This window comes from Sciurus carolinensis, chromosome X, assembly GCF_902686445.1.
Source record: "Sciurus carolinensis chromosome X, mSciCar1.2, whole genome shotgun sequence".
Taxonomy (NCBI): domain Eukaryota; kingdom Metazoa; phylum Chordata; class Mammalia; order Rodentia; family Sciuridae; genus Sciurus; species Sciurus carolinensis.
In genome coordinates, this window is record NC_062232.1 from 110,971,604 (window position 1) to 110,994,297 (window position 22,694).

A 22,694-nucleotide genomic window follows, 5' to 3' on the forward strand; every position below is an offset into this window, starting at 1 on the left:
CTCTTCCACTCTCTCTCCAGGCCCAGTCGAGTTCCAGGTCTTCCGTTCTCGGGGTCCTGCTCTCCGCGTACCCCGAGATTCCCCCCCTTCTCAAGCTCCAGCCACCCCAGCCAAACCCTTTCGCTGCCTGCAGCTTCGGCTCCCCCGACACCGCCCGGCTGCCGGGCGGGGGCAGGGCCAACTGCGGAACCGCCCCCAACCGCCTCCCAGGCCAGGCGAGCGGGCGGGTTGCTGGGGCGCCTCCACCTCCTCTTCCTAAAGCGGCGAGGCGCAGACGAGCGGCATCACTCGAGCCCAGGTCCCAGCCACCGCCACACACAGCGCCCTGCATTCAGGAAGAGGAGCAGCAGCGGAGGCGGCGGCCACAGCGGCGGGCGGGCGCCAGAAAGGTAGACTGAGTCCCAGGGAGCCGCGCCGCGACCCGCCCACCTCCTAGCCCGGGGCTTCAAGCCACCAGCCCAGTAAGCCCACTTCTGTGTGTCCTTCCAGGCCCCGATCGAAAAGCCTGGGAGGGCCGCCGAGCTACCCCTGTAGGAGGAGCCAGCCTGAACCCAAGGCGCCACCGCCGCAGAAGCAGTGCGGAGCAGAAGTCGCCTTCATGGCCCACTCACCGGTGGCTGTCCAAGTGCCTGGGATGCAGGTGAGGAAGCTCAGGCCTCCCCTGCCTCCCACGTGACTGCTCGGGAGCCCCGTGCGCGCCCCGCACTAGGCACCAGCGAGGAGGGGCGGCCCCAGGACTCCCCTGAAGGCAGGGCCCAGTGCTCTGGCCAGGTGACCCTGGAGTAGGGCTCGAGGTGTTTTCCTGGTGTCCAGGCTAGGTGGTGCTCTGCGCTGGGCAGGCACGGAGGGACTGGGGCATGCAACTAGACGGGGCTTGCTGGTGGGTGAGGATATAAAAATAGGCCAGAACCAGAGACACCTGCGTCTGCTGAGCGTGGCACGGTGGAGGACTGGGGGTGGGGGAACTTAACCTGGAAGAGATGGAGGTGTCTGGGAACTTGTGGGATAAAACGCGAGTCGTGCCCCCCGACACACACACACACACACACACACACACACACACAAAACTTGGGGCGGGGCGAGACAGGGGTGGCGGTGGTGTTGATTTGGGCTCTTCCTGTGTGTGTAGAGCAAAGAAGAGTGAGGTGACTTCTTTTTCCCTTTCGGTGTTGCTTCTTAAGGGCGAAGTTGTGTCTCGCTCCCCCACCCGGCCTAGCCCATAGTTGTGTGAGAAATATTCAAAGTGACCGAGGTGATCATTTCCCAGCACCCTCTCCTTGCCTTTCTCATGATTGTTGCATGTGGTTGAAGGAAGCTTTTTGTCCTGTACAAGGGACCACTGCATGAGACCCAACTTCTTATTCAAGAGTTCATCGCCATCCCCCATTATATTTTCATTTTATTAAAGAAAAGTTGTATCAAACGACTTTTTATGCTGTTACGTTTTAAAATCAGTACATTCAGCCTATCTGCCTTTATCCTAATTAACCTTTTAAAGCATTCACGCTTTTTCCCCCTTTGCTAGGTAGCCTAAACAACCCATTTAGGAACAAGTCACAGGCTTAAAAATCACTAACGCCTCAGTCCCTGATGAACTTCTGAAAATGAGAAAACAAACTTTTTCAAGTGAAGAAAAAAAAGTCCAGAGTGGTACACTCTTGTTTCTAGTAGAAGATCAAAGCACTGTGAATTGATGCATGGAATTCATCTTTCTTTAGCAATTGGTCTTGTTTTATGCATGGTGGCAAAAATGATTCTTAAAGTCCTTTTCCCCCAAAAGGGGCTGTCTGTGTTAGGGCATATATCTAGCCTAGGTCTCCCTGTGTGTCTGAAGCCCTAGGCCTTTCAGCCTGCATTTAGGGCTAGTCTGGGTTGCCTCCCAGGAAGTCCGTGTATATTTCTTAAAATTAGGGGAGGATGTGAAGTAGGAAATAGTAGAACTTTTTTTTTTTTTTTTAAGGTAATCCATTCAAGCTTGCAAAGTACCTCCCCCAACTTTCTTCTCAGGCACTTTCCCCCCTCCTTCCCTCCCTCTCTTTCCTCCATCCACCCTGCCCCACACCCCATTCATTCAGTTGCGCCTTTGATTGTATCAAGAGAATTGTAGTTTGCAGTACTAACTGTCGTTTTGCTCCGTCTGATCTAGAAGAAAGTGTAATATTTTTTCCACCAGCACTCTCCTTTCCATTGCGTGGAGAATAGAACGTTACATGTGTAAAGTTTGTCTCTGAGGGTCTCCATGCTGCTCTCTCCATTGTGTGCGTGCGCCTGCGTGCGTGCGTCAGTCTTGTCTCCCGTTCATCATTTGTGATGTGGGGCAACTCTGTGTGCTGAGGGGAAAATGGTTTCTTGTCTTCATTTCATTTGTCTTGACTTTATTTGATTTATATGGTTTAGGAACTGCTTGTTGTTTAGTGTTTCTTATTGCTTCCTGCTTTGCTTAATTATCTAAGTTGGCTATCTCTTGAATGTTTAAATCTTAATTTGAGGTTGGTGAGAATGTGAACCACATATTTTAAATTATTTTAAATTTTGCTTTGCAATTTATGCCCTCTAAAAGTTGTGGTAAATTTGTCAAACGTAATTTGTGTAGAGCAATCATCTCAGTATTAGCAGACTATTTTTCATTCTCCACACCTTAATGAAATAGCAAATTCTTGACTTCTTATTTCCATTTTTTTTCTAGATGTGATTCTTTAGCACTTGGTGAAGCAAAAAAAGTTTTTCCCATAGTTGAAATTGTACAGTCTCCTAAAAATAAATTTGATGGCATGCAGTGTGACCCTTGAACCTAGACTTTTACTATTCTTTTGCAAAAGTATTGCAGATGAGATACAGAAATATATCATGAACCCGTAACATTTGCCTGAAATTTTGTTAACATTGGGAGCAACTTTTAGGCCTTTAGAGTAGTAAGAAAACTTGAGTTAGCCATGTGTTCTTGAAATTAATGTATAGTATTTCCACAAATCAGGGTGAAGTGGTCTACTGGCCTATAACTTTTTAACAGTTTATTTTAGAGAATTATGAAGATTGATGGAAAAAATGATTTTTCCAGAAATAAAAACAAAATTGCTTTATCCACAATGTTTTTCTCCCTCTGAGGAGAGCCGTGAAGTAGAAGCTGAGCTACCTGTTCTATCACTTAAGACTTCAGCATTCCTAACTTTCAAACAAAGAAATTTCTGTTGCCACTAGTTTAAAATAGAAAAGAAACTTGGAGTGAAGAAAGAAAACCTAGGACTTAGTCCAATTCAAACTCTTCCTTATGAATTAGTTACTCAAACTCATATTGTTGATATTTCTTAATATTGTGGTAATGAGCATTTTTGCCCTATTACACCAAATGTTGAGGGTATGAATTTTTTGTAGTTAATTTGTACTTTCTTCTTTAGTGTATAACTAAAGGAATTTTCCACCCCAGGAGCAGAGCTCTTGAACAATATTTAAAGTACAACTTAAAAAAAATAATAAACCAATAAACCTGTTTCTTTCCACCCAAATATTTACTCTTTAATGATTTAAACCCTGTTTTTTTTCTTTGAAGTTTTCAGTTATAAATCACACTTAAAAGCTTAAGATATTTCCCCTTGGAACTTGCATTAGTATTTATGAAGACAAATACCCTAAATTAATTTTTAGATCTTGCATAAAATTTAGGTGGGGAATAAAGTTAAATGTTGAATTGAGTACTAAATGTTTTATGCTTTATGCTATGCCTTTCATTAAAGAATTTTTTTACAAGTTTCTGCTAAAGAATTTTAAAACTAGCTTTCAATTATCTTTAAGTGTGGTCAAGGTGTTACAGTTTAACAGTGTTTATTTGGGATATGATTGGTAATGGAATTTTAGGATTAATAAACATGTTATTGAAGTTTTTTTTAACTAAGGGATAGAAAACATTACCTGGCATTGGTGAACCTAGTACTGGGTTCTGAGAAGTATACTGCATGATTTGACCTTACAGATTTGAAAATCTTTTGGGGTTGTTAAAACTATATGAAATAATCAATTGATTCCAAATCTGTGAATTTACTATAAGTACAATAGAAGTTTCAGATTGGAGAGTTGAGGGCTTCCAAAGTATTTTTAGGATCTATACTGGGAAGGGTATTTCCTTGCTTGGAATACCTTGAACATAAGTATATATAGATAGATATATAGGGGAGGGTGCATGTGCATGGGTAAACATACATGCACACACTCACACATACACGCACACATACTGAAAGTGATAAAAATCATTTGGGCCATGATGAAGAATATCCCTAGAGAAATAATAGGAGATAAGATTGGAAAAGTGGATTGAGTTCAGATGGTGGTGGTCCTCAAATGCTATGGAAGGATTTTATTAACCTTTGAACTAACCATTAAACATTTCTGAGTAAAGGATACTCAATGAACAAAGTTATATGCAGGAAGAGAAAACAATACTGGATAAATGGATGAACTAGAGAGTTAAGAGATTTAAGGCAGTTTGACCTAAAGAGGCATTTCTGTGGGTCAATCATAGCTATACAGATGCAATGAGTCTTACATTGACAGATTGCCTTCCATATGCTTAGTACTATGAAGAAAAAAATTGGCAGAGTTAATAATTAGCTAGTTACAGAAGGAGTCAAATTCTTTGGGAAACTCGGAGAATTATATGGGAAACTGGGAGAATTATGGTACATATGAAAGACATTGGAATGTAATGGGGAAGACCCTAATCTAGTAGAATGATTTCTATTCCAGACTGACAAATTTTGAGGTAACAATTGGATAACAAAGTAAATATGTCTGACAAGTTGTTAGGAGATATAGAAGTGGAGCTTTAGCTATTCATCAGACATTAACTTTGCAACTACTATATGACAGGCACCATACTTGAAAATGAAGGATGGGGTGCTTTCAAGGAGGGAGAGGTTCATAATACTAGAGAGGATATGTGGAAATGAGGGCCCTCATGAGACAGGAAACATAAGTTTTGAGAAAAAGAATGCTAAACTTGAGAAGCATGGAAGGATGAGACAACCAATGTATTAAGATACGGCGGGGGGGGGGGTAACTGGGGTGGGAGGGATTCTTTATTTAACTATCATCAGAAAAACCAAATTGGAGAAGGAATTCTTTTTGGTATCAGATTCCAGCATATGGAGTTCTTATCTCTTACACCTTCCTAAGGGACTAATTAGATTTGCATTTTGAGGTGGCAAGAGGTAACAAGCTTTGCCTTGATTTGCTGAACCCTAACCAATGTCCCAGTTGTCCAGTGGTTGATGCAGAGGGATTGAATATACTAATGATAATAGCAGAAGACCAGCTGGAAAAAAGAATCACAGCCAACCTTAGAAATGTGGGGGTAATTGGAAGGTTTGAAGCTAGGGGGTAGGGACTACTGGGGAGAGTAAATGGGAATTGGGCACAGTGGGACATGTGACTTGATCAGTAATGATGGTCTAGAAATGGCACTTGAGTATAAGGTTCATCGTGTACCTCCCTTGCTTGAGTCATAGAAAATGAGAGAAAATAATTTAGAAACATTGAACATTGTGATACTGTTATTTTTTTATTCTGCCTTTCATTTATTCAGTAACCTTGAACAAATCATCTACAAAATTGGGAATAATAAAAGCTGTATTTTCTTTGACTCAATGAGAGGTTATTTTGATGAATTAACTATCAGCTGTGGAGTGTATTTTGGGCTTCTTTTTTTTTTTTTTGGGGTGCTGGGGATCGAACCCAGGGCCTTGTGCTTACAAGGCAAGCACTCTACCGACTGAGCTATCTCCTCAGCCCCCTATTTTGGGCTTCTTTAAAAAAGGTATTATGATATATATGGACAGTTCATCCTGCAAAACAATATTAGGGCTAATTGCATGAAAACACTGTCATTATCTCAGCCCTCTTACTTGATAACCCAAATTTTTCTATTGAACCCCAATCACAGCAACCCCACTTTCCCCAATCAGATCCAAAACCCTCTGCTCTGACTCCTAAACATTCTGTTATTTGGCTCCTCTCTATAGATCTAAACTGAATTCTGGTTATTCCCCAACAAGAAATCCCTTTTAGCCTTGTGTTGTGGTGCACACCTGTAATCCAAGCGAGTCGGGAGACTGAGACAAGAAGACTGCAAGTTCAAGGCCAGCCTCAGCAATTTAGCAAGAGCCTCAGCAACTTAGTGAGACCCTGTCTCAAAATAAAATATAAAAAGGGCTGGGGATGTAGCTCAGTGGTTAAGCACCCCTGGCTTCAATCCCTGGTACCAAAAAAAAAAAAAAAAAAAAGAAAAAAAGAAAAAACCTTTTTGCTCTATCATGACAGTTACAATTAAGTAATCACGGATAGGCAAAATCCTATCTGCTTTTAAAGTTGTCATTTTACTTTCTCCATAAAGTTTCTCTGAATGTTCCAGGCAATAGAAATCTGTTCCATTTCTAAGCACTTCTTGTCATCAGCAGACAATCCTTCGTTTATATACTGCCTTAGTTTTTCTCTTAATGTCTGTTATGTGTCTGCGAAACTAGCTTGTGAATTTTCTGAAGTCAGAGACCATGTATTTTACTTTCTTTATACCATTACCTATGAATTACAAATAGAAGTGTTCACTAATGAGTGTGTTATAGACTACAGAGTTTTCCTTTTTCAATTCTGACTCTTTAAATATGTTGTGTAATGCTTAATTCTTTGGATAATGAAGACTAGATGTGTACAATAGACTTTATTAACTAAAATGATCTTAATGCATCATACATAATATGTCTAGCATAATACACTTGTAAACTAATCAGCTGTCCAACACTGAGTCTTCCATTCCCTTGCCTTCCAAGGCTTTGAGAAAAAAAAGGAGCCTCATTGCATTTCTAGTAACCAGGGCTGATTTCAGACAAATCCGTGCTTGGGAGAAATATTCTCCTCTCTCCTCTCTTCTCCTTTTCTCCTTCTATGTACTTGTATTATCAATGACTCTTCAGGTTTTTTTTTTTTTTTTTTTTTTTTTTTTGCAGTGCTGGGGATTGAACCCAGGGCCAAGCACTCTACCGACTGAGCTATCTCCCCAGCCCAGGGTTCTTTCCCTGGTGATTAGGACCTACCCATCTCTTTTCCCTTCCTTTTACCCTCCCCCACCCTCCATAACAAATACAACTTTTAAACTTTTTTATTTCCCTGTCCCAACTATAACATTAGAATCAGACAATTTCGTTCATATTAAGATTTTTTTTTATTAATGGCACAGTGTGTGAACTATTCCACCAGGGAATAAAGCTTTAAAGAAATGGAAGCCTAATAGTAGAATTTCAGGCATTTCCACAAGAGTTTTTGACTGAATTGTGTCTTCTGAAAGATTGATGGTTTAACTTTTGTTGTTGTTGTTGTTGCTAAAAAATAGAATTAGGAGAACAAAAAATAATATTATTATTAGATATGATGCAACAAACTCATTTTAATTTCTTCTCATAATCTCAAACAGTTTGCATCATGGGTACATATAAAGCAAAATCTCTGGAGCAATGCCATGGAATAACTGGCTCTAAAAGAAATAAATATCAATAAAATACACCAAATGTTGGCCCCATTTTAAGTACATTTCTCTCTTTTCATCTGCCATTTTAGACTAAGGTGTTATATGGTGGGGACCACATCCTTGAATTAATATGTACCAGATCAAATATTTATTAAAGATATTAACTAATTCCTTTCAACAATCTTATGAAATAGGAAGAGTGATTATATAGGAAAATGCCTTCAAAATTGGATTAAAAACTAAGACTGTCAACACATTGCTTGCCAACTCTACCATGATCCTCTTTATTTTCCCTCCCCAAAACTTCATATGACCCAGGCAAATCACCTAATATGTTAAAAAAAATCAGAAAACCTATACATGGAGCAGATTTAGTCCTCTTCCTCTATTTCTGCCTGCCTCTTCCCACCACACCTTCTCCACGTTACCCTACTAGGGCTAGAGCTCCAGGCTGCTGCCCAGAACTTTCCCTTAACCTTCTCTGGACTTGTTTCAGCATTCCCTAACAGCAGTCTACTGCCCTTTCTTTTTCTTCATTTATCATAAGACCATGAATTAGAATGATTCATTTTGCAAAATATCAGATTAGCCATTAGTATGGCATAGTTTGGGATAGTCTGGTAAAATTAGAACAAAATTGTGGTTCATACTTCCTGAGCCTCGGAGTAAACAAAACTGTAGACAGCTTAGATGAAAGAGCTGAAAATGTTCTAATTGGCTTTTTTCAGTGTCCACTTACCCCCCTTTTGGTCAAGTAACTTCAAAAATGTGTGGTTGAGAAATCCAAGGCACTTTGTTCCGTATTTTTCTCATGAAGAATATTTACAAAAAAACTTCTCAACCTATCTTTGTTATCTTTGTAACAGAGATTATGTTGGTGGTATTTTCCCTCTCTCTCCTGTTCATTCACCTGTTAAAAAAATGGGGGGGGAGGCGGAATCTTTAAAACCTTATTAATTTAAAATACAAAGGACTGAAATAAGTTGGGCTTAAACCAACCATCATTTGGTTTTCTCAGTTTGTTTATTACAGTATAATAGGTTGTCTAGCCAAAGAATAAGAGTTGCTTTGAATTAGAGAAACAGTTTCCCAGTATCAACTTAATGAAGTTTTACTGGATTTGAAATCCATACCACACTAGGTGTGTTAGGACATTCCTAAGCAGTCTAGTGAATTACTCTACCAGGTTTCAATAGTGCCTGGTAACATAATCCTAGGAGTGAATTTTTGGCAGGTGGAGGAAATACTTCAAGGACATCTAGAATCATCCAGATTTTTCTTTGAAAATACATTTTTGAGTTGCTGTTACTGCTTTTTAAACTCTGTCCCCTCTCCCAGCTTTCCATTAAACCATTGCTTTGGAACATATCAGTTTACAGTATGTACATTAAGCTAGGCTTAACTATTTGATGCAGTATGGTATAAATAACAGCACTGGGTGATGGGAAGAGATGGGAAATCAAGATAATCAGGAGGGGTATAAACTGTTGTCAGTACAAGAAAATTTTGGGAAGCTGGGTCAATAGAAATGATAAAGTCAAAATTTCTTCCTAAAGCCTCTGCCTCATCATTGTTGCTGCCCACTAGTGCTGGGAACGTTTTTAGACTCCGTGGTCTCAATTTCCTACTGCCTGCCTTAACTTTAAGCAGAATCACAAAAGAAATCTATCAGTAAAGCATGCACACATGCTACCAAGTGTGGTGACAGAAAATAGAACTTTTTTTTTTTTTTTTGCGGTACTGGGGATTGAACTCAGGGCTTTGTGCTTGCGAGGCAAGCACTCTACCAGCTGAGCTATCTCCCCAGCCCAGAAAATAGAACTTTGACCTCTTGTAGTAAAAGACACTATAGTCAGTGTGTCTGGCAGCCTTAGGAAAAGAAGCATATTTCAAGTGTGTGCTTTTTAATGCTACTACCCCATGAGAAGAACAGTTAGCAAACTCATTAATTAGAGTCCTCTTTGCTTCTCTAGTTCAAATCCTTTGAACTTGACTCTGAGCCTCTCTATGTGCTTGTCAGTAAATGGTAATATATTGAACTTTCCCAAGTTGGACAGTGGTGAACCAGGCTTAAGGTTTTTACATGCCTAGTCTTCATGAAATAACTGAGTTTGATTTAAGCTAGATTATTAGTAGCAAATTTAGGAAGACTTATTTTGAGCAGGACATAGGACTTGATTCCTGTCTTTGAGATATAACAGGTATGAGAGTCTCTAACTCAAGAAGTTTTTATTCTAATGAAATGACTAGACACCTACACTCTTAGCAGTCCTACAATGCAAAGCAAAAGTGATGAATCCCAAATGAGATAGAATCTGGTATAAATGCAAGAATCCTTAGGAAGACTGGGCTTAAGGAAGGAAACTGTCATTATGCCAGGCACTTGAGTTTTGCCACTGCATTCCACTGCTTCTAAGGAAGGCCATCTTCATCAGACCCTTAAAACAGAATGGGAGAACAATGGGAGAAAAGACATAAGTAGCATTCTAGGCATCTGTTTTGCTGCTGTGACGAAAAGGCCTGACAAGAACAATTGTAGAGGAGGCAAAGTTTATTTGGGGGCTCACAGTTTCAGAGGTCTCTGTCATAGACTGCCTGCTCCATTTCTCGGGGCTAAATGTGAGGCAGAACATCATGGTGGAAGAGTGTGGCGGAGGGAAGTGGCTCACAAGATGATCAGAAAGCAGAGAGACTCCACTCTTCAGATACAAAATACATACCCCAAAGCGACCGCCCCAATGACCCACCTTCTCCAGCCACTCCCTGCCTGCCTTCAGTTTCCACTAAGTTAATCCATATTAGGGGATTAATTCACTAATTGGGTTAAGGCTCCCATACCACAATCATTTCTTCTCTGAGCCTACTTGCATTGTCTCACACATGAACTTTTGGGGGACATCTCACATCCAAACCATAAGAAGGAGGCACGGTCAATATTCTTTCTGTACCGAGGTCTGAAGTAGGTGCCTATTGGCATAAACTGTTTTGGCCAGATTGTGAAAGGCCTTGAATGCCAGACTGAGACATGTCTTCTTCACTCAATGGATAATAAGGAGTTTTTCAGCAACATAGCAAAATGATGGGAGCAATGTTGTTTGTTTTGGAAGATTGCACATGACTTCCAAAAACCTGACAGGCTGGGTTGGAGATAGAGAAAGGCTGCAAGATTTAATTGATGATGGTTTGATCCAGGGCAAGGATGGTCACTTGAGCCTGCATAAGTACCACCTGAAGGGGCCCATTCTCAGTTTCTGATACAGTTGGTGTGGCGTACATTTTTTAATGAGTTCCTAACTGCTCTGCAGGTTTGGGAACCAATCTGAGCATCACTCAAGGAAGACTTTGGACAACTTGGGTGGTTAATTGAATGGCAAGAGGAGAAACATGATGGGATAGTCAAGAGTCAAAGATATGGCTGAGCTTGGAAGAAAGTGGGTTTAGTTTTAGAAATACTGAATTTGAAGTGTTGGTTATACATCCAAGCTGAAGCAATTAGTAATACATTTATTCAGGAGAGAAGATGGAGCTAGGAGAGTCCTGTGTGAATATACCTAGTTAGGTGAAATTATGAGAGATGAAAATAAGATTTCCAATTATCCTTCCAAGAAACTGAACCAACTTTGTATCAATTTCTACAGTTTCCAAAATCTCACTGTCACCCATAACTTGTATTTTCCTTGATTGAAATAAGTTTGTAATTAGGCAGCAAATGCCCATTCTTCTTATTCATCATTGATTTAATATCTTAAATTTTGTTACACATATTTTTAGTTTATCTGGACAAACCTCTTAGATGATCAGTTCTTAGAAATAAATACTTTGTGGAGTTGTTACTATACTTGAAATCTGTATGTTTATAGCTGCCAAAATGCAACTTGGCTAAAATGAAGTAAAATGTCAGTATAAATGCCAAAGGTGACAATATTTCTCCCAAGTTAGAGATTTTTAAGACCTTCTCAACTTTTTATTTTGGTACTGGGGATTGGACTCAGGGGCACTCGACCACTGAGCCACATCCTCAGCCCTGTTTTGTGTTTTATTTAGAGACAGGATCTCACTGAGTTGCTCGGGGCCTTGCTAGGTTGCTGAGGCTGACTTTGAACTCACAATCCTCCTGTCTCAGTCTCCTGAGCCACTGGGATTACAGGCATGTGCCACTGCGCCTGACAACCTTTTCCACTTTTGACACATCTTACGGGTTTTTATTATTTTCCCTCCCTCCATTAGCACCCCTTTTTCCAACTCTACTGTCCTCTGCAATCAGGCAAGCACAAGCTTCATCTTTGGACTGCTGTTATATAAAAAAATTACTCATTCATAATCATGACATTCCAAAGCCAACTTTTGATTGCACGTGTAAATTCCTGGAAGGAAGAGGAAGTTAATTCTGAGTCATTAAGGAAATATCAAACCACTTTCTAAATGCCCTCTCTGCTCTCTAAAATATTCTCTATGCCTGTCAGATTAATATATTAGCACTTGCCAACAGGTACCATGTAGGAAAACTCAGAATTTAGTTCAAACATATGATGAAAACTGAAAATACGAGAAGCAAATATCAAATGAGTTTGCCAACACCAAACAATGTGAGCAAATGTGATTACCCACCTCATTCATGAACCTTGTACCTAGCTTACTTTTCAATTTCTAAAATGAACAGACAGCCAATGAATCCATCTTTCAGAATCAAAGATTTGCTACCTATGAGGGTATTCAAAAGCATGTGCAGAAATGTCTTCTTAAAACTACTTGAAGTTGTATTTAATTATTGTTAGAATAAATTTACAGAATCACTAAGTGACCTGTTTCCCTTTTAGGGAATACAATTTGGATGTAAAAATCAAGAAATTTTTACCTTGGACTGGGGTGTTGGCTCAGTGGTAGAGTGCTTGCCTAGCTTGTGTGAGGCACTGTGTTCAATCCTCGCATAAAAATAAATAAATAAAATAAAGGTCCATCAATAACTATAAAAATAGTTTTAAAAAAGAAAAGACTTTTTTACGTTATCTCTTCCAGGATACTTATTCTTATAAATAAATGATAGATTAAGTTTTTGTTGGTGAAAATGATAGATGAATGAATGGACAGATGAATAGGTGTTTGTATTTATGCACACATAATAAGGGTTCCACATGAAGTGTATTTTGCAATTTTGAAAACACTTTATTCAAAAAAACCAAGGCTTAATATTTGTAGAGTTTTTAATCAGTTGTACCAATTGTAGATATAACTATTTTTAAAAAAGTAGAAAAATGGGTAAAAGGATGACTGCTAAATTCAAGAAGCAGAAACTTCTGACAGTGTCATTTAAGATCTGCATACATGGATGGTAACATAACAAGGTGGGGGAGAACAGAAGTTCATTGGATTAGACAAAGGAGAATGAAGGGAAGGGAGGGGGGATGGAACTAGGAAAGACAGTGGAATGAACTGGACATAACTTTCCTGTGTTCATATATGAATACACCACCAGTGAAACTCCACATCATGGACAAGATCCTAATTATAATAAGTTATACTCCATGTATGTATAATACAAAATACACTCTACTGTCATGTATATCTAAAAAGAACAAAAAAAGATCGGCATTTAAAAAGAAGTCAGTAAAATTTATGTAGTCAGGAAATACTGATATTCATGGGGTTGCTAAATATTTTTATTATATAAAAAACAGTAAATGTGGAGAATTCTTACCTCATTTAAAATATGTACTCTAAAGTAAATATGTGTATGTACCTATGCATATTAAGGTTATCAGGATTTTACATGTCGTACTTATGTTGTGACACATGTTGTACTTTTACCATGGCTGGTTCTTCCTACCTTTGATATTTAAACCCCTATTATTCTTGAAGAAATTGAACTCACAGCAGTGTATTCCATACAGGGTACAGATCATGGGAAATGACTTTTAATGAAATTCAATACCAGTGTTAAGCAGTTTTAGTGAATTAGAATTGAACATTATGTAGGATTACATTTATCAAGATTTCCAATTCTCTGCTTAATTTCTCCCATAGAATAGTCTTACAGAGAATGATTGCATCAAAGTAACTGTCTTTGATAAATACAAATCTGTTTACCTGTTAGTAAAATCAGAGCTATTGGGCAGTATACAAATGACTTCTAGTTAACAGAAACTTATCATCATTGTCTACGCTCCCATTTTGAAGCTAAATTTGTTATGGGTACTTCACACTATAGAGGAGACCGGGCATTGGAGTCAGTTTCTGTGACAAAATCTTGTACCCAGAGAGCTGCTTTTTTTTAAACTATTTATCTCTTTATGAAAAATGGTGACTGTCACTGAAAGATCTTTTTTCCTCTGTCACAAGCTTCCCAAAGGGCACATACAATGAAAAACGTGGGATTCAACTAGTTAAATAATGAATCAATTTTGAGGTTTTAGCATAGGTGACACCTCCATGGTCGTCTTTTTGGACTGTGATTTCTGGTAATAGCAAGTGAAAAAAACTATTACCGCTGTTGCTATGGATCTTCTATCTGCTGAGGTTCGGGCATCGTTTTTGGAGGCTGCGGTGTAAACCCTGCTTAGGGAAGGTAGAATTTCATAATACCAGAGGATTACTGCTGCCTCATGAGCAAACAGAAAATGTAGGTGAGGGAAGAGGTGTTGGAGTCTGGAAGAACAGAAAGACAGTATTTCCAAGGAAAGGGAAAAGTAGTCTTTTGCTTTAAAGAGTGAGAATTCTTTCTATATTTTTTAGAATGGGAAATTTCTCTACTTTCTGCAGAGAGGAGAAAAGGCTAACAGAAAAGGAAATTGGGGAGGTAATAGTAATTCATTTCTTTCTTGTTGCTTATGACTTCTTTGATGAGAGTTACATTTACATAATTAATTTGGTTATCGCAAGAAAATGTTAAGTGTCTTTTTGGTTGGGAGGAAGCTTGGGTGAAAGATGAGGGGAAGAGCTGATGACATGGGGATAGTGATTTCAACTGCTTTTCTGTTTAAGATGTGCAATTTTGGTGGCATGTATATTGTTCCAATAAATTGTTTCTAGACACTGGAGTCATTTTGGGTGGCCTTTTTTTTTTTTTCCTTCGGCAGGTAAAGGAGTCCTTTTCATTAACAAGGGAAAATGCCAGAATATCACAGTTTTTATTTGGTTAATTTGGACTGCTATTTTTGTGGGGGAGGGAAGGCAAAAGAAGAGACTCACTGTCAAATGACTGAATTTAATATCATTGTTACTTTTCCAGTAGATTCTGGCATTAAAGGTCTCCCTCAGGGAATGATTAAAATAGTTCTTTGGAGCATTTCAAGGCTGAGTAGCATCTCAGATTTACTTGAAAATAAGTTTGCCTAATGACTTTTTAGCACCATTTGATTTCTGCTTTGGCCGAGAAAAGAGTTTTAAGTACTAGTAATCCAATTCACTATATTTTCTAAGAACACTTATGGGTGTTAAATATTATTTCTATTACTGACTTTAACTTTCTGGTGGTTTAAAAGGTATAAATGTCTTCTTAGTTTGAGAAAAAGAAACCAAAACAAAAACCACTGCTTTCTGTCCAGGGGCTATAGCAGCTTCAAGTTGCAAGGCAGACCCAGTTCTCTCCCATTGTCTACTTACCTGCCTGGGTTTTGGGTCAGTCTGTTTAACTGGATGCATTTTAATTTGATTGCTCTGGTGTGTATTTTTGATGAGTATGTTATGCAGTTACAGTGTAAGTGATGATCCTGGTTGAATGGTAAGGCACAGGTTTAGACTTTTAAATTATTTAATTATTTATTTTTGTGGTGCTGGGGATGGATCTCTGGACCTTGCCCATGCTGGACAAATGCTGTACCAATGAACTACACCCCCAGCCATTTTAGACCCCAGGAAAAAAAAAAAAACTCCATTATCTGAAAAGAAGATGTGTTCATTATAAAAGAATATTCTTATTTAATATGGTCAGATGTTTTCCAAGCTAGAATATTTGTTTTCCACAGTATGACACCAAATTATTTCTTCCTACCTGCTAAGATGAAGTATGTAGTATATTCTTTGAAATAATGCCTGCAAGCCACTCCTCAAATTGAAGTGAGGAGATTGCATAGAAAACTGTGAGTTTGGGGGATCCTGCTCAGGAAGTAAGACTAGATTATTATTTGTAAAACAAGTAACACTCATCTGTTTATATATCAAAGGGATTTGTTACCCATTCCAGGCAAATTTTGAATTAGATGTAATTCAATTTCTACTGAGGCAATTAATGTGTAATTATTTTTTGACTCTGTGTAATTAATTTTCTACTAAGAGATATTAAGGCTATAATGTTTGCCTTATGCTTCAGATAGAAGGAAAGTTGTTTGAAATTTAGATTTTTAAGTTTTCCCTTGTAAATATCTTTGAATGTCTATGTTTTTGAAAATAATAATCCTCCCCGTTTTTTCAGTAGTGTGTTTGGAGATTTGTTAATCTAACTCACACTCCCTCAACCAGGATTCTTCATCTGAACCATTAAACAGGGAACATGATTCGAATAATTCTTTTCTCAATTCTCCCAAGAAGGATACATTACTAAAGACCAATTCTAGATGCACTACAATAGCAGTTAATTTATTACATATAGTGGATTCCTTATGGTGACAGTTGGCAAACTACAGCCAAGGGCAGAATTCTGGCTGTATCCTGTTCGTAGGTGACCTGCAAGCTAAAAATATATATTTTTTTATACTTTTCAAGAATTGCTACGAAGAAAAAGAAGAAGAAGAAGAAGAAGAAGAAGAAGATGTGATACTCAGAGACTGCAGAGTATACCTGACCCACAAAGCCTAAAATATTTATTATCTGGCCCTATATAGAAAGTTTCCTGACTCCTACGTTAGAACCTTGAACTCAACTGAGAATTGCTACTCTGAAGAAAGAAGGGGTTTTATGGTAGGCTAGGGATATAGTATGAAAATAGATAAGTTTTTCTCTTTACTAATGGAACTGACTTGCATATGGGTCCCAGTATTGTAAAGCTGAATTCAAGGAAAGACCCCAGATTATACTAAATATGTAGATGTATTCTTGTCTGCTTTTTGAAGAAAAATTTTAACCATTGAATTACATGGCAAATTCTATTGGTAATGATAATGAATGATAAATTGTGTTTGTGTAAGGATACATTTTAATATTTTTCTCAGTTTCTAGAGAAAGAAAATAAAAGTGGATGAATTTTATAAAGGAATTTAAGGGAGGGAAGGAGAGGGCATTAATTGCCTTTATCAGTATTTTAAATTAAACAGCCGTATCTATTAGAGAAGGAAAGTGAATAGCGAGTGTTAAGTGTCAGATATAATCACATTTGTTTCCTCCTTGTACTGAGTAAGTGTCCTCACCCTACAATTAACATCTCAGGTACCTTGTCAGCAGTAAGGAGAATAATGCTTAATCAAAATGCATTAAAATTATTAGATCATAGCACATGAAATAATCAGGCTCTACCAAATGCCACTTAACTGCTTGATTTAGTGGGAGAGGCACCAGGCCATAAAACATGTATTGGTGAATCACAAAATTATCAAGGGAAAAGAAGACCGACCGGCAGGCATTATTTGTAACTTGCTGCTGATTTCCTTTCTCTCCATGTTTAATCATGAAGTTCTATCAGCAATTTTCCCCAGAAAGTGTCAGGCATCATCCCTTCTTTTATCATGCCATTCTGGCCTTTATCACTAAGTAGAGTCAAGGCTGCCTGCAGACATGATGGAATTGCCTGAAACACAGCATTTATTTTTTCACTCATCTGCTGAGAGCTGTCAGTGGCTCCTTAGCAGCCTGAGCAGAAACTCAGGAGAGATGAGTCAAGCTTGACTGCAGAGATGGTCAGAAGAGGCATCCCTGAGTAGCTGAATGTGATGAAGGGAAAGAAAGGGAGGGAAAAAATTAGCTGAGGCAAGAAAGGACAAAGGGAGTTCTTGAGGTCGTATTTTTCAAAGTGCTTTTTAAGTTCTTTTGGGGTGGGCAGTGAGGATTTGTTTGGTGAATGGTACTTTCTCTCTGGGTAGGACTGTAAAATGATAGGGTACAAGTCAGCTCAAGTTGTAGATCACAGATCTTTTTGGGTAGACACTGCTCCAAGCATTTTAATTTCTTCGAATTGCTCATCAAGCTTATTTTGGCGATGGCAAGTCAAGAACTAATTAAGGAACTTTGTCATTTGTCTCCATCCTGAGGTTACTTGTCATTGCCCTCCCCACCCTAGCCACAGCTAGAAATCACTCATCATCAAATAAAAAAAAGTCAAGTGTTTTATAAGGGTCACGTCCAATTCTAAAATCATGTTGTCTTTTAAAGTTCCTAAATAGACCATATAGCCTTTTTATTTTTTAAAGATACATCAGATTTTGTACATGTATGCAAATTTGGTACCAGATGTTGATCATCCTAATTGAAGAATTACAGCTTTGTTAAATTGATTGCTAAATACACAAGGATTATAAATGTCAACTAATAAAATGGATTGTATTTACTTTGCCATATTTGTATAGAAAGCATGGAAATAGCTTTATGTTAATAGTGATATTTGTTTAAAAATTAGAAGATTAAACTCATGTTAGCAGATATCTCATAATTCAGTGACATTTCCCCTTTTGTTTGGACATTTAATTTGTCAGACATTTAATTCAGTAATGTGAACAGGTTTCAGCAATGTCAACTCAGATCAGTGGTTGTAAAAACTTGTGAATCTACCTGTAGAGAGAGAGATTAGCATATTCAGATTGCTATTGAGGAGGACAGTGGGGTGTGGGGCAGGATGGAGATTAGGTTGACAATTTTCAGTTCAGGAAATGTTGGGGAACTTTCAGAGGAGATTAATTCATAGTAAAATGTAGATGAGTTTCTAAGCTGCAATTCTTTGGGAAAATGGAAATAGGACAATATTTAGGGCTTTATAAAAAAATGAATGGTGTTCCCTGTGCAAATGAAAGGAAAGAATAATAAAATCATCATCTTCCAGCCAGCCCCTATCTAGTTAATGTAAGCTACTTTCTCATGTAAATGGTGTGTATCATGTGCTCAGTACAGAGCTAGTTTTTATGCTCATTTGTAGTGGTCTTCTTAGGTTAGGTCGGTAGGTTTCACACACATGCTCCAAGAATACACAGTATCAGAATGTGTACTTATTTACTATCTTGCTTTGTTCCAAATCTTTTAAAGAAGGCTATAAAAATAACAATAAGCATTCTTTCAGCCCTGTACACAGACATACATACATAATCAAACACTCCGATGATATTTTTCACTTTGAGGAAATGAAAAGTGGATTGTTGAACTTAAAAGAGAGCTTTCTTCTAGAGTACACTCTAATCTCCCCTCAGCTCCATTCTTAGTGCTTGCCAAGATTAAAATCATATTACTATTGATGCCTTTGTGCCATCAGTATCATTTTCTTGTGATCATAGAATGTTAAAGCCAGCAGGACCCAAGAGATAATTTTCCTTAGTCTCAAGATTCCATTGGGTAACTACTGCAAATACTATTTGATTAAATTCGTTCAGAGCATAGATTTGATTAAGGAGGAAAATGTTGGAAGGAAATTATTCTGCAGCCACTTTCTCATTAAGAATGAAAAGGTAAGTCTATGTAAAATTCTACTTTTTCAATCAGTGTTAATTTTCTAAAAGAACTCATGGTGTTAATAATTTAGTACTGTGCTTACAAGCTTCAAACCTATTGATTTTAATTGGAGTTCTGCATCTAGAAGGAAGATAGGCAGTGAGCAAATCAATTTTGTTTTAATCCAATGCATTTTAATAAGTGTGCTAAAGATTCACCATAACATTACCCATGATAGTTCGATATTTGCTATAACGGGCTGCTGCCTTAGATCTAACCAAAGGTGCTTATTATTCTAACCAAAGGTACTAGAATGACATCCTTTTATTTTCCCGCTAATATGGATAGCATAAATGGGGCTCTCATTTGTCCATCACTTTTAAGTGCCCTGTGTGGGTTTGATTAAATAATGGCCTGAATAAATTAGCATACCTGTTTTATCATTTATATATTAACAGAACCTTTGTCTTCCTTTCATTATATGGCCTTTTCTCCTTTTCTGAATGAATATTTTATAGTTAGGGCTTATTACCAATCCCAGGCCATATTTATGTAACATCCTGTCTAGTCAGTAATAATCCCTCTAATTTTAACACTAATATTCATGGTTAAATCAGACCCCAGGTTGAATTGTATATTTCTACATGGGTTTAGCCCAACTAAATTAAAAGACATGTACAGCAGAGTAATAATGCAAATTGTGGCTCTTGGAGACCTCTAATCTTTACATTAGAATATGAAATCCAAGATGGCTCCAGGACATGCAGTAGTCATGTGCCCTGGTTAATTGTGATTGTAGATGTGCTTCCAGAATCAGATTTGCATATACTGCAGATATATGCCCCGTGCATGCTTATGGCTACTACCATCTTTTGTTTGTGTAAAGCTCCATATTATTTCAAGAACTGCTGTTTTGCAACCTAATGAACTCTCTAGTTGTAAGAAAAAAAATCTCCAGGTGTTTGGAAAGCTTTTATTATGTTAATCACGTGTGAGGATAGGGATCAACTTAAAATTTCATACCTATTTTAACATCCTTTAGCTTATTAAATGTAATCTCTCTTGTACCAAAGTCAGAAATCAAATTGCAAATAAAAGGATAACTTCATGCCAAAGATTTCATCTTAGGCAGTCTTCCAGGTAAACACCCCACAGGCATCCAAGGGCCACAAGGTATAAAGTACTGTAGAGGGTACCATGAGGGTACCTGGCACTGAACAAAACAGAGAGCCCTATCCTTAATGATCTTACTGTTGAAGATAGAAAGGTGACAATGAAAGAGATTGCAAACAAAATAAAATGTGTGCTTTAGTGGACGTGTGACTAAAGGGTTATGGAAGGGCAGAGGATGTAGCAATTGATTCCCCTGGGCGCTTGGGAAGTTTTGTTTTGTTTTTGTTGTTTTGATTAAAGATACTAGGACATTCAGAGATGGAGGAGATATTACAGATGTAGACGGAAGATATAGTACATTGGGTAAATGGTGAGAGTAAAAGGTTCAAAAATAAAAGAGTGGAGCCATTCCCTAATGAAGCATTGCATTTAACTTTGTGTGTCTAAGCTCCTACCTACTGAAGCATTGGACTTGAGATATGGTTAAGATATCCTTGGAATTTTCTCTTTAGGCATTTTATTTTGTTGGATGTCGAAGTTGTCTTTACAATTAAGTATAACTTGTACTTTGTGAATACTTTACTTTCTGAATGAATTTATTTCATGATTAAGGACAGGAAGACTAATGGAAACTTATATCCTATATTTGTTGAATTCTTGGCTCCTTTTGACTTGGGGATAGTCACTCATATATAATAAGACAGAATGAGGGACAGAGATCAGTCTTAAGAGTTGACTCATGCATGCATTGTACAGCTCTTCATCCACCCTTGGCTTCTAGGCCTGCTTCTTTACTATATCAGAGTTGAGACATGAATGCAGCATACTAGTGATTCTTATTTTCTTACTGGAACTGCAGGGTAGTATAGGCTTTTCCTTTTAGCTATTGTGTACTACTGTAGAATTGACTAAGGAGCCAATGCCAGTTCATCCCTTACCTTACATTTCAAAACAAGGCTGGGTGCCATGGTGCATACCTATAATCTCATTGACTCTGGAGGCCAAGGCAGGATGCTGACAAGTTCAAGACCAGCCTTGGCAATTTAGCAAGGCACTTTCTCAAAATAAAAAGAGCTGGGGGTTTCACTCAGTGGTGAAGTGCCTCTGATTTCAATCCCCAGTACAAAAAAAGGTACATTATATATTTATATATAAACTAGGTTTGGTGACTGTAGGTGATAAAGGGAGGAGAACAAAGGAATCTGCCTTCTAATACTTCACAGATTCACACAGCATTAGAACAGGAAGCGATTTAGAGATCATGAGTCCACCTCTCTCCCTCATTATACAGATGGTGAAGCTGACATTTAATCGCTGATTTCTTGCAATTTCCGGGATAAGCAAAATTAAGCCAATTTTGCCTGACCTCTCTGCTCTCTTTACCTCTGTAATACTTATGAGAAACCAGACCTCCTTTTTCCTTTGGAATGGCTGTAAGGTCAGAGAGAAATGAGCTAAATGATGCGATGGAATTTGCATCCAGCATTTATTGTGATGATAGCCTTGACTTTTGGTTTATTGAGAGAAGAATGTGATTGTTTGCAGGACGTTTCCTTCTCCTTCCCCCTGGATGTAATTAAAGGTTTAAGGAAACTTCAGATCCTGGAGTTGGTTAAAAAGACAAAATTTGTTATTTCCTTTAATTTAAGAGGTCTTAGATCCAAGGATGATTTACCTGGCTGAACAAAATAATCTGATATTTCTAGTCTAAATTAAAATAACAGGGATATAAGACCTCCATATGTGGGAAATGGAATTAATAAAAGTGCTGCCTGTTACGACTTGGGTTCTTGCTTGGGGATTTCTAATATGGGGGAAGGTCTGGTTAAATCTCTTCTCATTCTTTCTATATTTTCATCTTTCTTTAGAAAAATATGGTATGTGGTAAAGTGACAATAGAGTCAAAGAAATGTCTCATTCTGCTTTACCCCATTGTAAACTGAACTGTCTTACAAACATATGTAAAGAACTGCATTCTTTACATCCCTAAAGAAGAGAATGGCTCCTGCTGGCTTCATTGTTCTTGTGATCTGAGTTTGAGTAAAGAGAAGGATGCAAGTTAGGAGGCAGAGAGGAAGCTCTTCTTCTATCCTCTCTTGAGTAGGAGGAATTAAGATGAAGGAATATTATCAATTATTCTTTTGTTCTTAAAGATGAAGTGGAATCACAATTGCTAATCAGGGGAAACTCCTCAAACCGCTATGTTATTCATACAGCTATGTCAAAACCTTTGGTAATAATTTTAATGAAGTTATCCTGTACTAAAATATTTGCATTCTAAGTATTTTTGCTAATGAGATGCATTTAAAAATGGGCATAATAAAATAAAGGCGAGATGAAAAAGTACTTATACATTTAATTGTATTTCTGCTTTATGAACACATTTTTCTTGTTGCTGTGCATAATATTGCTCAAAGTTTAAATGGTTGCTTTAAGAGTACACAACAATGCTGTGTGAGACCTCTGACTTCATGCATTGTCATTAGGATCACAGTGGCGGGGCTGGCCTCAT

The 22,694-nt window shown here is 38.0% G+C and overlaps 1 protein-coding gene across 1 annotated transcript in view; it reads left to right on the top strand.

Moving 5' to 3' along the window:
- The first annotated feature begins 230 nt into the window (after nucleotides 1-230).
- The window catches only part of Stk26 (serine/threonine kinase 26), a 55,964-nt gene continuing 33,500 nt past the window's right edge, over nucleotides 231-22,694 (top strand). Inside the window, exons 1-2 of the mRNA XM_047537127.1 lie at nucleotides 231-389; nucleotides 490-640. Of these exons, the coding sequence (XP_047393083.1) occupies nucleotides 599-640 (42 nt within the window). The 5' untranslated portion in view covers nucleotides 231-389; nucleotides 490-598. The remainder of the gene's footprint in view (nucleotides 390-489; nucleotides 641-22,694) is intronic.